This window comes from Alexandromys fortis, unplaced genomic scaffold, assembly GCF_014885135.2.
Source record: "Alexandromys fortis isolate MF-2015 unplaced genomic scaffold, M_Fortis_MF-2015_v1.1 scaffold_395, whole genome shotgun sequence".
NCBI classification, from domain to species: domain Eukaryota; kingdom Metazoa; phylum Chordata; class Mammalia; order Rodentia; family Cricetidae; genus Alexandromys; species Alexandromys fortis.
Genome location: NW_026068296.1, coordinates 257,966 through 273,555, shown reverse-complemented (window position 1 = coordinate 273,555; position 15,590 = coordinate 257,966). Strand labels below are relative to the sequence as shown.

Sequence of the window (15,590 nt, the reverse complement as noted above, 5' to 3'; positions counted from 1 at the left end):
GGCGGGGCGGGGGGGGGGGGGGGAGGGGGGGGGGGGGGGGGGGGGGTGGGGGGGGGAGGGGGGGGGGGGGGGGGGCGGGCTCTGGGATTGAGAGGGAGAGGGGCTGGGCAGGCTCTGGGATTGAGAGGGAGGGGGGAGGGGCGGGGTGGGCTCTGGGACTGAGGGGGGGAGGGGCGGGGCGGGCTCCAGGACAGCAGGCAGGACTGGACTAGAAAGGGTATTTATAGTGAGGTGACCTTTCTTCCACTTCCATGGGTTTAGGGTTTCTAGGTCCTCTCTTCATGCTGGGGGGGGGGGAAGAGGGGACAAATGTCAGAGTTTATGAGGGAGGGGCCTCAAGAAGAAGTCAGTTCTCATCCATTCAGTCAGCTTTCTACTGTTGGCTGAGCCAAATTCTTGCTTTTAGTGAGGCTACACTGGTCAAAGCTGGAAAAAACGCTTTGGGCATGGGGTGTATGTGTGGAAGAGGGGCTCAAGAAACAAACAAACAAACAAACAAACTGAAGGACCACATGGGGCAGCTACTGCTAAAAGCTTACCAAGTAGTCATAAATACTTCCAAACCCCGCCCCCCAGGATCCATCATAGAGGGCGACTCTGGTTAGGGAGGCAAGGAGTCTAACAAAAGTCCCAGTACCAAAGCTTCAGCTCTGTGTTCTCAGAAACAGGATTCTCAGGAAATGAGGGGACCCCCAAGGAAGAGGTAGAGCTGGAAATGAGGGGACCCCCGAGGAAGAGGTAGAGCTGGAGGGTGGTTTGTGGGAGAGGGAAACTATGCAATCGGGAATATTCCATCAGGGTTCGAAAGAGGAAAGGCAAAACAGCAGGTGGGTTGCTGCTGCTGAAATATTAGGTAAATAATAAATACTTCCAGCTAGGGATAGAGACACTTTGAGAGCTGAATATAGCCCTGAAGGAGTCCTAGGGTTGGGTCCTCAGACAGATCCATCTCCATGTTGGAAACTTGACAGCAAGAGACGTGGGAACACGGGTGGAGACATTCTGTGACGAGGAAAGGAGGTCAATCGCTCAGGCTTTCTCGGCAATTCCGCACGCAGCCATGTTCCTGGACATTAAGGATTCCCCTGCGGTCTGGAGTCTGCTGACCTTTCTGGGGAAAGGGGAGAGAAGGCAGCTAGTGAATCAGTGGTGCAGAGGCGCATCCTGCAGCAGGTGCTGAGAGTACACATTTATCCTGTGGCGCTGGGGTCTCGAACGCTGGGCAAGCCTCTCACAGAGCCACACCGCAGCCCCAGTGACAGGTACAACAAGGAGAGCAGCCCCTTGGGCTGGCATTTCTCCTTCCCACTCCTGACTTTGAAAACTCCCATTTTCTTTGGCCTCCAAACCTATATGGACCTACATTTTAGAAAAACACTCTCAAATAAGAAAACTAAAAGCAATCTTTGAGACCCACAAAAATTATGGCTCAGCAGGTAAAGGTGCTTACTGTCAGTCCTGATGACCTGACCCCAATCCTCTGACCCTTGGGGTGGAAGGAGAGAAACTTCCCTCACAAATTGTCCTCTGACCTCCACACACAATGTAGCACATGTACTTCTTCCACATACAGAAACAAACAAATACAAAAGAAGGTATGTATGTAATTTTAAGAGAATACCACATCAGCTCTGACCCCTTCTCTTTTTATTAACGCCATGCTGTTCTTTAAAATGCCCAGCTACACCTGCTCCATTTACTACCTGATATAACTCTCCATTTAAATCTTCGACGCACCAAGTCCTAGGTTGGAAGACATCTAGTGGGCTCTTTTCCTCTCAGGCTGTGCTGCATCAGCCCAGTGTCACCACTGTGGTCCGCCGCTTTTCTTCAAGAACTAAAAACATTTTGTACTGTCTCCGGAATCAAGGTTTAACTTTCAGGATCTCCATATATTCCAAAGCCTGTCCTTATTGCTGTAACCAAATGCCTGGCAAAATGCAACTAAAGAGGAGTTTTTGGGTTCCCAGTCTGAGGTGATACCCTTCCGGGGGGGAGGGGGAATCATGAGTGAGGAGCTGGTCACAACGCATCCCTTGGGGAGCTGGAAGCACTGAATGCTGGCCTGCTCACTTTCTTTTTCCCTTTCTATTCAGTCTGAGAGCAAGTTCCAGGACGACCAAGACTACACAGTAAAAGCCTGGCCCAAAACAAAAACAAAATTGCTATTCTCTGTGTGACTTGAGAGCTCACCATGATGGAGTGGGGGCGGCACACACCTGCCATCCAGAGTTTGCCAGCCTGAGGCAAGATAATCTGGAGTTTGGGGGCAGCTGGGCTAACTAGACCTCAATAGAGAAAGAAATTTGAGGAGGGAGAGAGAGGGCAGCTGGGTCAACAGTGAAAATACTGGGGATTCTTCCTGGCAGGAAACACACTCAAATCCAGATTATCTCTGCCAGTAAATTTTTGAGCCAAGAATGGTGGTCCACACCTTTAATCCCAGCACTCAGGAGGGTCTCTATGAGTTATATAGTTCCAGGACAGCCAGGGCGACATAAAAAGGCCTTTGTTGTTTCTAAGGGCTGGGTATTTTTATATAGATGTGTGTAAGTCACTGAATAGTGTGCAGGTGGCTTTGGAAGCCAGAAAGAGGGTGTCAGAGTTCTTGGAACTAGAGTTCCAGGAGTTCCAGGTGGTTGTGAGTCCCTGAACATGGATACTGGGAACCAAACTCACATCCCCTAGAAGAGCAGCAGGCTGTCCTAACTGTGCTCCCCTCCACATGGCGTGATCATAGGCAAGGAGAGCTGCTCGACCTAGGCCCTAGAAACAAGGACTCATCATTCCCTTCTTCCCTGCCTTGTCTCCTTGACCCACAGGGAGCGACTGCCTGTCAACTACTTTAAATTTCAGTTCCGGAACGTGGAATACAGTTCTGGGCGGAACAAGACCTTCCTCTGCTATGTGGTTGAAGCCCAGAACAAGGGAGGCCAAGTGCAGGCCTCTCGGGGCTACCTAGAAGATGAGCATGCAGGTGCCCATGCCGAGGAGGCTTTCTTTAACACCATCCTACCGGCCTTTGACCCGGCCCTGAAGTACAATGTCACCTGGTATGTGTCCTCCAGCCCCTGTGCAGCCTGCGCTGACCGAATTCTCAAAACCCTCAGCAAGGCCAAGAACCTGCGCCTGCTCATCTTGGTGGGCCGGCTCTTCATGTGGGAGGAGCCAGAGGTCCAGGCCGCTCTAAAAAAGTTGAAGGAGGCCGGCTGCAAACTGCGCATCATGAAGCCCCAGGACTTCGAGTACGTCTGGCAGAATTTTGTGGAGCAGGAAGAGGGCGAATCCAAGGCCTTTCAGCCCTGGGAGGACATTCAGGAGAACTTCCTATATTATGAGGAGAAGCTGGCAGACATCCTGAAGTAGGCAGCCAAGCTCAGCCTTCTGTGAGTTTTCCTGGTGCCCTGGCGCCAACTCTGTATTTACTTGGGTAGAAGACTTGAGGTCAGGTGGGAGGAAATATAATTTGAAGGGAGTGCACTCCTCTGTATTAATGGATTGTAGAAACACTCTCAAACATTGTTTTCTGTCCTCTGAATCCCTCTACCTACACCCACATTGTGGGGTTGGAGACAGGGCTCTGACATTAAGAGCCATATTGGGTGGCTCACAACTGTCTGTAACTCCCCCCAGGGGACCTCCCACCTTCTGGACTCTGGATGCACTTGCTCATACTCAAATGTACATAAACATTAGGGCTGGGGGGATGGTTTTAGTGGTTATGAGCACTGTCATTCTTGCAGAGGACCCAGGTTTGACTCTTAGCGTCCACGTGGTTGCTTCCAAACACCCATAACTCTAGTTCCTGGGACTCCAAGATCCTTACTGTGGCCTTTCTAGGTCCCTGTTTCCAAATTCACAACCTCTGTTCTGTAATGCAGAGTTCTCATTCTTGGGAACAATTTGTTGCTTTTTTTCTTTTGTCATCCTTTTTTTTTTTTTTTGACATTTTATTGTTTCTTTTAAAAAATTTATGGGTGTGGGTGTTTTGTTTGTATGTACGTTTGTGTACTGTGTGCATTTTTGGTCCCCAAGGAGAGCAGAAGAGGGCATGGGATCCCCTGGAACTGGAGTTTCATGCAGTTGTGAGGCACCATGTGGTGCCGGGAATCAAACCCAAGTCCTCTGGAAGAGCACCGAGAGCTCCTAAGTTTGAACCATCTCTCCAGGCCTGTATTCATCTTTTGATTTTAGCCAGATCTGCTATCCTGCTGTCAGAGGGCTGTTCTTTGAGTTGCTCAGTGGTTACTGAGTGGATGCATAAGGCCAGGGCTTTCTTCTTCTTGAGGACAGTCCAGGGAACTCCTGAAGAGTCAAATGTGATCGGGTGGGAGTAGTGAGCTAGTTTATGCCGGACCGTCTAAAGGGTTAAGAGATGTCTGTAGCTGAAACAGCAGCTCAGAAGTAGCCTCCTACAGATGTCGTCAAGAGATGATAGGAGAAGGGAAATAAAGACGAGCTGTTTAGGCAAATAATTAGGACACAATTAAGGCCAATTCGGCCTCTTGCTGAGGGTAAATTAGATGCTCACAGAAACAGGCCAATTATCCTCAGGACAGAGGGTAAAAGGTCCTTCACTATCTTCTGAATTTGGTCTGATCTAGTTTGCCTTTATAAAACCGCTGTGACTGAGCCCCTTTCCACGGCCAGACTTGCTGATCAAAATCTAGTAATGGTGAAGGTTCTTCACTGCACTCCTACCCGACTTTAATTCTGGAATGACTCCTATATTCATAAAACATGGACGCAGCACGTGTCCATGAAGATCATTCAATTTATGTTTGATGTTTCTCGAAGATGCTGCAATCCCGATGTTCTGGAGCCACGGGTAGGCAGGTGTTTGTTATCAGGCATGCAGGCAGGGTGCACAGACATCCCCAGGCTGAGCATCTTCCTGACCAGCCGACACATTCTCAGTCTGTCCTTTTTAGCAAAAGGACAGTGGGCAGTCATGAGGTAGGTTCACACTGTAAAGTAACCCCTGAAAATACAGAACTTACTCTAACAAAGATCTTTGTTAGTGTAGGCCCAATATTGTAACTGTACAGCCAGCATAAGACTCACCAAAATGGTGACCACCAGCTCAACTTTATTGCGGTCTTCATGGGAGAGAGGGATATGGTGGTGTGTGCCTGTAATCCTCAGCACTCCAGAGGCAGAGGCAGGAGGATCATGAGTTAGAGGCTATCTTGGGTTATACCAATTCTCAGACTAACCTAAGCTAACTAAGGAGAACTTGTCTCAAAACAAGTCAAAAACAAACAAAAACCCCAAGAATTTGGAGTGGGACTGTAGTTCAGTGGTAGAATGCTTACAAAGCCCAAAAATTGGTGCTGGGGTATACTTGGTTGTGAAATCCAAGCATACCTACTGGATTCAATCCCAATGCCACTGACAGTAACAATAATAAAAACTAAGTATTGTTACTATATGCCTGTGTTCCCAGAACCAATAGGCAGACTGAAGAGAATGCTACTTTATCCCCAAAACAGCAGCAGCAACTCCCACAAAATATCACACTTTTTATAAAGTTTAATTTTTACTTATTTGTGTGTGGGAGGGGCACATCTCATAACAAACACGTGTATGTCAAAGGACAACTTGCCAGAGATGTCTTCTGTTTCCACCACGTGGGTTCTGGGGGTGGGAATTGGCAGCAGGAGCCTAACCTGAGCTGTCTTGCCAGTCCCTCTGAAGACTTTTACAGGCCACTTCTGCCAGCTACCGAACTATCAAGTCTTTAGGGATTTTAGTTTTCAGTAAAATTATGAATTTCACAGCTGATTAAAGCTTTAATCTGGGATCACTCTGAGCATTTTAACTGATACTCAGTAAACAGTTCAGTATGAGTGGTAAGTACTGTCTAAATCAGCTTGTTAATTTAAAATACTCTGGGCTGGCTCTATGGCTCACCGAGTAAAGGTGCTTGCCACCAATCCTGAAGTCCTGAGTTTGATCCATGGGACCCAAAAAGTATTCTTCAACCTCTAAACATGCATACACCCCTCCATACACATAAATCTATTTTTAAAAAGAATATTACTCTTCCTTGTGTATACAGATTCAACCAGTATTCTTGAACGCATTAGCACTTCGCTGTGCATACCTGAGTCTTCCAGATACCCGAGGGGAAGATCAAATGTAACAAAAAAGCTGTGGCTGAGCCTAAATGACCCTAAAGAATAGCCCTTCTTAAAGTCCACTAAAAAGCATTCACTAAAGAAATGTCTATCTCTTCTTTCATTTTCTGCTTTAAGAAATGCTGGAACAGCACAGGGAGGCCGAGGTAAACAGCTTTCTGATTGAGACAAGCCTGGTCTGTGGAATAAGTTCTAGGCCACAGCTACACAGTGGAACCCTGTGTCAAGAAAAGCAAAGCAAGGCAGAATCTTTGTACCCTGTATTTATCTAGAGAACAGAATTCAGGCAGATCTCCACACCAAAGCAGCAAAGGAAACAATCCCAGCGAGCTCAGCCAGGAGCCACAGGAGGCCCTGGAGTAAACATTCAGGGTCTGTTTAGGGAAGGTACAAAGACACCTTAGTTATCTCAGAGGGTTGACTGTTGGGGGTCAGCCAGGCTGCCAGTAACACGCTCTTTTTCCGTGAAGGTCTGTCCGCTGCCACCCAGAGAAGCAGTGACGTGGACGGCGTCCAGGACAGGCCTGTCTTCCCAATTATACTTGGAGCTGGACATTTGACACCAAGCTGGAGAAGGCCCTCCCTCCGAGAACTCGAAGCACACCTCAGGCTGTCATTCACTCAACTGTGCCTTTTGTAAAGTGGCACCAGGCACCTGGGGTGGAGGGTCTCACTGCCTCCCCAGGGGTGTTCTCTGGAGACAAAGATCCTCAGGTTCAAGGACAGACCTTTGAAATACATCAAGAAGTGTTCTGAGTTGGGCTGGGTTGTTGTTGTTTTTTTTTAAAGGCAAAATAGTAACATTAATAAAGGAAATAGTGTGTTTTTTCTGGCCTGTTCTTTTAAGAAAGTTGGGCAATGGACAGTGAGTGGAGACGGGGCACAGGGACATTGTAGGCTAAGAACCAAGCCGTGACATTAGGAAGGGAAAGCCAGGTCTTTGCAATGAGGATCTAACTCTCTAAGACTCACTTCTCACCATGGTCCTGACCTTCCATTTTTTTCTGAGGACTGGGAAATGGCAATGGCTCACTGTATAAAGCTCTTGTTGTAGGCGTGAGAACCAAGGTTCAAATCCCCAGAACCTATGCAAAGAGGGCAGTAGCATGGGTCCTTAAGCTTAGCACATAATAAAAAATGAACGAGCATCCCTGCAGATGTGCTAGCCAGCCTGGTACACCCAATGGCACCAGGAGACTGATTCACACAAGGTGGAGGGTGAAGACAGCCACCATGGGTCCTCTCATCCCCATGTGCATTTCTTCCTGAAGGAGATCTAGTTTGCCAGTAGAGTAGCATCTACAAGGCCCTCACTCCATCCCCAGCACTACTGTAAAACCAAGAAAACACTTTTCCCTGGAATTATTCTAAATGGTAGCTTCTTTGGAGATAATATGGTGGGGGTCATAAGGCTTGGAATTTTGAATCTCCACACCTCGATGGCCAAGCAATAAACAATTTCCTCCTCACTAGAGAGGGTCCAAAGTACCAGGTTAATGTTCAGACACTGTGAGATTCCAAAGGGCAGCACTGGAAATCATGATAGGATGGCACCAAGTATCATTTCCCAAAAAGTTCATGCCTGGGTGCCAGCCACACTCCACCTGGCTTTCCAAGAAGGTTGTGCTCACTATTGTCAGGCTGTGTCTCCTCTCCTCCGGCTTCACCTGTGATCAATCCCTGGAATTTGACCCCAAGGCACTAGATCACACCCCTAAGGCCCAGGATGTGACCAACAGTCAATCAAGAGCCCTGCAAAAATAAGCTATAATCCCCCTAAAGCAAGGGAAGCTAGGGCTAGCAATCCAACTGAGCATTAAGAGGTTTCTGCGGGGGCTGGAGGTGGTGGGGAACAGTCTAACATGAAAGTCTGCAGACTGAACCCACTGGAGGGAAAGAGAGTAAAGACTTGCCACAGAGTGAGACAAGGTAACCTGCCCAGCACCCTGCTCTCTCAAGACTTCTCTCCCTACAGGTGTACAGATGCAAGAAGGTCCCAAAAAAAGCTTTGGTCTCCCTTTGTAATGAACGCCCCCCACAGCAACATGCAGAAGCTGTCCCCAGATATTAAAGTGAAACACTTTCTGAACAGCTGCTTCCTATCAGGCTGCAGTGTGATAAAAACACATGTCTAAAGTACCAAGAGTGCATCACCAGCACTCGCTTCCCTGGTACTTCCACAAGGCTTTTGTAAAACTTAGTTGTTTTTTTTACACTGGAAAAAAACACCCATTCCTGAGCAACCAGCATTCACGCTGGAGTGAAATCTGCATATGCCTGGCTGTGCGGTTTCTCAGAATGACCACGGCAGGGCAGGAGGGTCCTAGCCCCCCAATAGTTCTAATAACAGAACACTGGCTTTCCTCTCCCTCCGCAGACATGCCATTTGGCCTTAGTTTCAGAAGCGGGCCCAATAATTACCGCAGTGCTCCCGAGATCCAGTTAGTTGCACTTTACCGTCTTCGGGTAGAAACACGAACCTAGAACCCCACTTGCCACTGAGTCTTTAGAGTAATTTCACCGGCCTCCTGACTAAACCAGACATGGCCAATCATGTCAACCATGCAGTAGACAGCCAATGGTCCCCTCAAACACTCTAGCCCCGCCTCCTAACCAGGGGGACACAATCCTGGTCACACTTACCTCTGACCTTGTTGCTCTCCCCAGTGAACCCGGCTCTTCAAAATTAAGTCAGAGGTTCAGCCTGCCCCCCCAAACCCAGAAAATAGATGTGCATGCGCAAAAACTTCGGTGACTCCAACAGAAAGGTTTATTGTTCCACTCCTGTCCCAATAAGCTCCTTGTGACCGTGGAGAACTACACGAGTAACTACAAAACAAGCACAATCCTTCCCTAGGATACTTTGATGAGTCAGACTAGCACCAAGTGCGCAAACACAAGACACCAAAGAATCTCAACAGTTTACCAAGTCTCCCACAATTTCTCCTTAAAAACAAGAGAGTTAGAATCAGTGCTGCCACCTAGTGGCCAGCCAAACAAATCCAGTCGTGGACAAGCAAATAGGTCAGGTGGGCTCAGCTGGTTTCCTGGCCTGCTGGCAGGCCTCAGCCTCCTCCAGTTTGGGCACAGTGCCCTCCAGTCTTCTTAGAATACAGAATCTCACATCTGGCCTGTGACACAGATTCCCTTACACACTGTCCTCTGCCCATTTTGAGGTCCTACAGCCAAGTAGAGATGTCACAAAGACCATGAGCTCATCCCAAATCTCCATCTGCTCAGAGTGTATACACAGTAATTTTGATGTCTGTGGCCTCAAACACCTCTTCGATTATCGCAGATACATTTTCCCACTGCAGACGATCCAAACCACATCCGATCCTGAAAACAAAACAAAAAAGATGTTATCTTTTCCTGGCCTTTTGGTTAGGACCAAGTCTGAAAATCAACCAACCAAACAAACCCCTCCACTGGTTGTGATAGACATATTCAGGAGACTGCCCCTCCTTCCCTCTTTCTTTGGGCTCTATCCGAAGCACAGTTCTCTGGGCTCAGATGTACAGGCCGCCGCCGTGAAGAATCTATAGTCAGTTCCTATTGTGAAGCCACTCGCCAGTTCTGAGGCAGCCGTCATGTCTCTTTGCTTTCCAATTATTTCATTCTTTGGCACAAGGTCACTAGCTCAGTTACCTACTGCTGATGAAGACTAACTTCAGTGGATGGAAAATGTACGTACATTTAAAACACACTCACACCAGTGGAATGTTAAGGAGGCTGCAAAGGAGAGGAGGACCTTTGCAGAAGGAAGGAAACAACCGATGCCCAGAATGCTGGCTGTGGCCCAAGTGAAGTCTGTGACACTGTACTGATCCTCACCTGCCCTAGGGACAAAGGGAAGCTCAAAACTGCCAATTTCATACGATAGCAAGACACTCAACTTCTGCAAGAATAGTGATTAAAAGAAAAAAGAGTTTCTGATACATAAGCCTTGAGTATACTAAAGAAGGGATGATGGGCTGGAGGATGATGACTCGGTGGCTAAGAGCACTGACTGCTCTTCCAGACGACCCAGCTTCAATTCCCAGCACCCACATGGCCGCTCACAACTCTAACTACAGTTCCAGGCGACCTGCCATCCTCACACAGACACACATGTGAGTAAAACACTAATGTACACTTAAAAAGAATTGATGTTGTAGTCACACCCAAAGTCGCTTGAGCTTGGTCAGCACTGACTGAAAACCACTAGGGTAATAGAGAGAAGGGTACGGATCAGTTCCCGAGGAAGCAAAGGGCCACTGGACATGCAGTGTTATTTGAGTCCTCCAAAGGACAGCCGGGGCAGGTCCTGCCTGTCACCCAATGAACAACAAGCAGGCAGGCAAGCATGAAAGGCAATAGAGCACTGAGAGCTTTCCGGGCACAAAGTCAACTGGGGGGAGGTGCGATGGCTCAGTCTCCGTTCTGGGATTTCACGGCCTCAAGAAGAGAGGACACCGCTTTAACACAACTCAGGAATTCAACAGCTGTGTCTGAACGCCAAGGACGCTCCCCACAGAGGAGCTGAGGCAGGTGAATGCCTCTCATTACTCACTCTGAATCGTTCAACTCCAGCTAGAAAACAGCTGTGCTACAGCCAATAGGGAGTTCTGAGACCAAACCTCACCAACCAATTCAGTCTTCCATTTCCTTGCCTGGGCATGGAGAGGTCAGTGACTCCATTCTTCAGGCAATGGGACCTCATGGCCTCTAAACTCTTCTGCAGGTTCTCGTAAGTTGGCTTGTGTGAGGCCCGTTTCTTTGTAATCTGGACACAAAAGGAAGGATTCAAACTCTCATTAGCTCCACCCCCCAAAAAAGTGTCGATGAGGAAGCCACCAGATTCCTCTACACCCTCAACCTGAAAGAATAAGCGCTTTTTAAAAACAGATTAATCCCTGGATTCGTCCAGAGCAGGGATGACAATGTCCTGCAGCCACAGGAGAGCCCACCAATGGCTGAGAAACACTCTGCTGTGTGACAAGGAAAACCATGACACAGGAAAGCTGTGCCTGTTACCATGCTTAAGTGAGGCACTGGAACCTGTGCCAGAGAAGTGACACACTTGTGCCAAGGTATCCATACTGCCTGAGCAGCGCCCTTCCAAGTCCGTTCATTATGCAATCACACTCCCTGCTTTTTGTTTCTCTACAAAAGCAGCAGTGAGAGGTAATTCTTCCAATGGAAAATCATTCTTGGCTTTCAGGACAGCATCTCGGGTCAGTGTGTCTCCCGACTCTGCATGCTGACCAGAAAAGGTTTGAAGTGCATTGGCTCTAAATCGCCCCCGCAGGCTGTAAGGAAGCCACACCTCTTCTGGGGCCAAAGATGGTGTGGAAGGTAAAAATCCCACATCCCCACAGCAGGCAGGAGAGGGCAGGACATTCTGTGGTTCTGCAGTGGACAGGGAAGATGAGTTCCGCAGGGAACTCTCTCGAAACAAGGTGTCTGAGAAAGGGCAGTGGGTCTCCCAATGTCTGCCACTCTTAGACCACAGGCCTATGGTAGACAGCACAGGAGCCTCACGCCAGAGCTGCGGCATAACCTGATATACCTAATTCAGTGCTCCAAGCAGCCAGCTCCTCTGGAGCTGAGCTGGTGTCAAAGTGGAAGCTGTTTGGCATCCTTTACTGTCTCTGATGGAGCATCGTGATCAATGCAGGGAAGTCTATTTGCCAATCTATACAAGGTCAAGATTTGGCCCCATCTTACCAAGTAATATATATATCGTCCATCTCTCTTCAGAACAGCCACTTCTCCAGACTTCTTTTCTAAGAAAAAGTTATTTAATAGTAAAAAGGAAAAAGAAAACCGAAACATCCATCTCCACACTGACGCTAAAAAATAATTCCCATAGACCTGAGTATAACTATCCAAATTTCAAATGCACTGTCACCTGTCCATTTAAAAAACGTTAATGCTGTCTTGAAAGTGTCTTAGAACGTGTCACCATTCGAAATCGGTCAAACATGTTTATTCAACAAGATTTGTGTGTGTGTGTGCGCACGCGCTCACCCTAGTACAGGTGCCTGTGGAGGCCAGAGATTCCCTGGGACCAGAGTTACAGGCAATTATGAGATACTCAATGTGGAGGTTAAGAATCAAATTCAGGTCTTATTCAAAAGCATTATATACTTTTAATCTCTCCAGAACCCCTACCCCCAACTTATACCATTTTATATTTTAATTTCTCTCTCTCTCTCTCTCTCTCTCTCTCTCTCTCTCTCTCTCTCTCTCTCTCTCTCTCAGACAGGGTCTCTCACTGAAACTGGAGCTCCCTGAATCAGCTAACTGACTGGCCAGTGAGCCTCAGATACTCACTTACCTCCACCTCTCCAGGAAGGAGAAAATATGTCTGATATGTCTGTACCTAACTTTAAAAAATAAAGCACACGGGTTGCGGGGATGGAGCTGACTCCCTCAGGCTTGTTCAGCAAGTTCTTTACAAGACGGCACCTTGTCCCCCATCCCAACAGAGACCTTCCATGGTGCTGTATTGAACATTATGTGGNCCCCCCCCCCCCCCCCCCCCGGCTTCTCAGTGTAACCTTGGCTGTTCTGGAACTTGCTTTGTAGACCAGGTTGGTCTTGAACTCACAGAGAGCTGCCTGCCCAGCTATAAGAAACATTTCTTAAGGTCCTTGGTTATTATCTTACAAGTCTGAAAAGGTAGCTGTTCAGAAGAGGGATGGGCCTAGAATGTGTACTGTAAAGCTGTTCGGATTCAAAGCCACTGGTCGAGTGGTGGAGGTAGAAATGGTGGAGGTGGAGTGGAAGAAGCCATTTCCAAACTACTCTCCATTGGCTGCCTGCAACTCCCTATGTTAAACTGGGTTAAAGTTGTCTGATACCACTTCCAGTACAAACTACTCTTTGAAGAATAAGCTGAGAAAGCCTTGTGTGGTGGTTCATGCCTGTAATGTCAGCAGCATTTAGGAGGACTGAGCCAGGACTGCTTGGAATTCAAGACCAGCTTAGGTTATTCAGCAGGTGCCAGGCTACCCAGTGAGCCTCTGCTTCAAAGAAGGAACAAATAGAAGACTATTTAGTACAGGATCTTTGCAGTGGCATTTCACTTTATTTAATAAAGTTTGCCTGAGGATCAGAAAAGTAACTACACTGTAAGGCTACACTGGTCAGCCTTACAGACCAGGCAGCAATGACACACACCTTTAATCCCAGTAGCCACACCAGTTTGCCAAAGAAACCAGGCGGTAATGATACATGCCTTTAATCCCAGAACTAGAGGATTATAAAAGCGGAGGAGACCGCTCTCAGTCTCATTCTGAGATCCCTGGAGGCAGGATTGCTACCGCACTGAGGTAGAGGTAAGAGCCAGTGGCTGGCTGTTTTGCTTTTCTGACCTTCAAGTTGAACCCCCAGCTTCAGATCTTGACTTCCGAGCAATACATAAGGAACCAGAAAAGCCCTTCAGCTAAGGTTTGAGAGAAGTGAAAAATTAGGAAGGAAATTTTTGAGTGTTTGGGAGACGAATTAATCAGTAAAGTGTTTACTGCACAAACATGGGGATCTGAGTTTGATCCCTAGTACCCACATAAAACCTGGATGTCAGGGTACACATTGTATACCCCAAACTGGAAAAATAGAGATAGGAGGGTGCGGGGACCAGATGGTCAGCTAATGGAGCTAAATGGGCAAGCTCTATGCTTAAAGACAGAGTCAATCTCTGGCCTCCACACATGTATCTGCACACTATGCACACACACACACACACACACACTAGACAGAGAGACTGGAAACTTTTACAGGAACTCTGATTTGGTGTGGTAAAGATCCAAACCAGAGGCCATTCTTGTGAGAAAAAGTTAAAAGTACTCAGTGAGAAATCTCTTTGAATGCACAAGTAAACAGGGTACAATGAAGAGCAAATTATGCTCCACCAGGACTAACTAGGCTGCGATAGAAACTCAGAACTCACGTTGGCTTAACAGTTCCTGCACCCCTCCAAATTTCTTCTTGAAGAGAACAGCTATTCCAGCACCCATCCGACAGTCTTCACTGATACAGTGGGCTAGAGAGTCGGTTTTGGAACATTCGAAAAGATCTCCTTTCACATAAGTGATCTAAAACGTTCAAATGGAAAGAACCCGTTTGTTAAAAACAGAAAAAGAGTACGCCTTTCAGATCTTCAATAGAATCCCTACCCCGCCTCTTCCCCTGCTTCTCCACCACTCGGAATTAAATCCAAACCTTCCTACCTCACAGAATTAACATATATATGTAAAGGGAAAGCGACGGATGTTCTCTGCTAAGATTGTATTAGCCTTTCCTAAAAAAATGGCTAGAACTAAACAAGCGGGGGGAGGGGCTGCGACAATCCAATTATTGGTTTAATTAGAAAGTGTTTATGCTTTTGACCTCAATTATTCTGAATTTCACTTCACCGATAAATTTAATAGCAGTCACGCACTCGACTTCCTTCTGGATCTTCATTAAGGCGGCCGGCCATGCTACTGAGTCGCTATTTCCAGAATTTAAGAGTTTCTTCTGCTAAAAGGGAAAGCAAGTAAAAACGCTCAGCCTGAGCACAGCACGTTCAGATCACCCTGCCAATCCACTTAGTTTCCCCCACCTCCTCTACTTGCACCTCTGAATGTGAGTTCACTCAGCCTTTAAGAGGCAACACATAAACAGCTTTCTAGGAGGGAGATCCCAAGACACACCTCCTTACTCCAAACCCTCTCCTATCACGATAGGTTTAGCGGAGTCTGGTATTTTCCCAGGGGATATGGCTTAGAATAAGATAGGAGGGACTTTGCCACAGTTCCACTGAGCAGCAATCAGAGTGAACCCAACTGAGGTGTGCTGAGCGCAGGCGGAGAGGACAGCCGCTCAGTGAAAGATCACCTCTCCTAGAGGTGCAGGAAGTCTGCAACGAGCTACCCATCCTCTCCTCCTACCCTGGGATCCCTGGCCGTCAGCAGGCCCTCCTGCGCGCAGGAAGTGTCTGAGATGAAACCCTGGTAGGTAGGGAGTTACAGAAGGGCCCGCACGCGGAACCAATCCCGCCAAGGACTTTGCACGCACCCAAGATGGCGGCCCCCCACCCTTTAACGGGGCGGAAGTGAGCCTCTCTAGCTAGCTAGCCGAGCCCGCTCTCGATGGTAAAGGTTTCAGAATTTCCGGCGGTAAACTCCGTAGTCTCCCGCCGCCGCTCAGGCGTGCATACCTAGAAACTGACCCCGCCTCGAGAAGAGGAGCGCTTGCGCATTTGGCCTCAGGGGGGTGTGTCCCGGTGGCCGCTTAGATATGGGTCTGCAGTTGGGGGGGGGGGGGGGAAGAGGGGCGTATTAGCGCCTGCGTGGTACACCACTCAGGGCAGTGTTTGAGAAACGAGTATGGCGCCTCTAGAACGCGCTTGCGTAGTCCTCCAGCGGAAGGCGGGGTCCAAGCTAGGAAGTCAGTGTGGTCCCTGGGACGCCTGCGCAGTGC

At 48.1% G+C, this 15,590-nt stretch overlaps 2 protein-coding genes across 6 annotated transcripts in view; one reads left to right on the top strand and one right to left on the bottom strand.

Annotated features, from left to right (window-relative positions):
- Positions 1-7,223, top strand: part of Apobec2 (apolipoprotein B mRNA editing enzyme catalytic subunit 2) — a 17,562-nt gene extending 10,339 nt beyond the window's left edge. Inside the window, exons 3-4 of one of the 2 annotated variants that reach the window (XM_050132553.1) lie at positions 2,823-3,386; positions 6,611-7,223. In XM_050132553.1, coding sequence (XP_049988510.1) covers positions 2,823-3,366 — 544 coding nt within the window. In that variant the 3' untranslated portion in view covers positions 3,367-3,386; positions 6,611-7,223. The remainder of the gene's footprint in view (positions 1-2,822; positions 3,387-6,610) is intronic. The other variant, XM_050132552.1, reaches the window with a different exon arrangement.
- A 1,664-nt stretch (positions 7,224-8,887) lies between these two features.
- Oard1 (O-acyl-ADP-ribose deacylase 1) lies at positions 8,888-15,334 on the bottom strand. 4 transcript variants are annotated; one of them, XM_050132526.1, is made up of 6 exons: positions 15,186-15,334; positions 14,569-14,648; positions 14,077-14,221; positions 11,850-11,908; positions 10,793-10,905; positions 8,888-9,479 (listed from the first exon to the last, which is right to left on the bottom strand). In XM_050132526.1, exons 2-6 carry the CDS (start codon positions 14,605-14,607, stop codon positions 9,377-9,379), a joined length of 459 nt encoding a protein of 152 aa, XP_049988483.1. In that variant the 5' UTR covers positions 14,608-14,648; positions 15,186-15,334; the 3' UTR covers positions 8,888-9,376. The 4 variants fall into 4 exon arrangements, with proteins under 4 accessions (XP_049988483.1, XP_049988482.1, XP_049988484.1 ...); XM_050132525.1 differs by having other exon boundaries at positions 15,059-15,201; XM_050132527.1 differs by lacking the exon at positions 15,186-15,334 and adding an exon at positions 15,059-15,179 and having other exon boundaries at positions 14,569-14,645.
- Positions 15,335-15,590: the final 256 nt, after the last annotated feature.

Bases quoted from the DNA above. Each gene is read 5' to 3' on its own strand.
- Oard1 (XM_050132526.1), bottom strand. From the start codon at position 14,607: ATGGCCGGCCGCCTTAATGAAGATCCAGAAGGAAGTCGA. The intron at 11,909-14,076 runs GTGAGTTCTGAG...ACTTTTTCTTAG, and splicing joins GCAGGAACTGTTAAGCCAAC to AAAAGAAGTCTGGAGAAGTG. The intron at 10,906-11,849 runs GTAAGATGGGGC...TTTTGTGTCCAG, and splicing joins GACGATATATATATTACTTG to ATTACAAAGAAACGGGCCTC.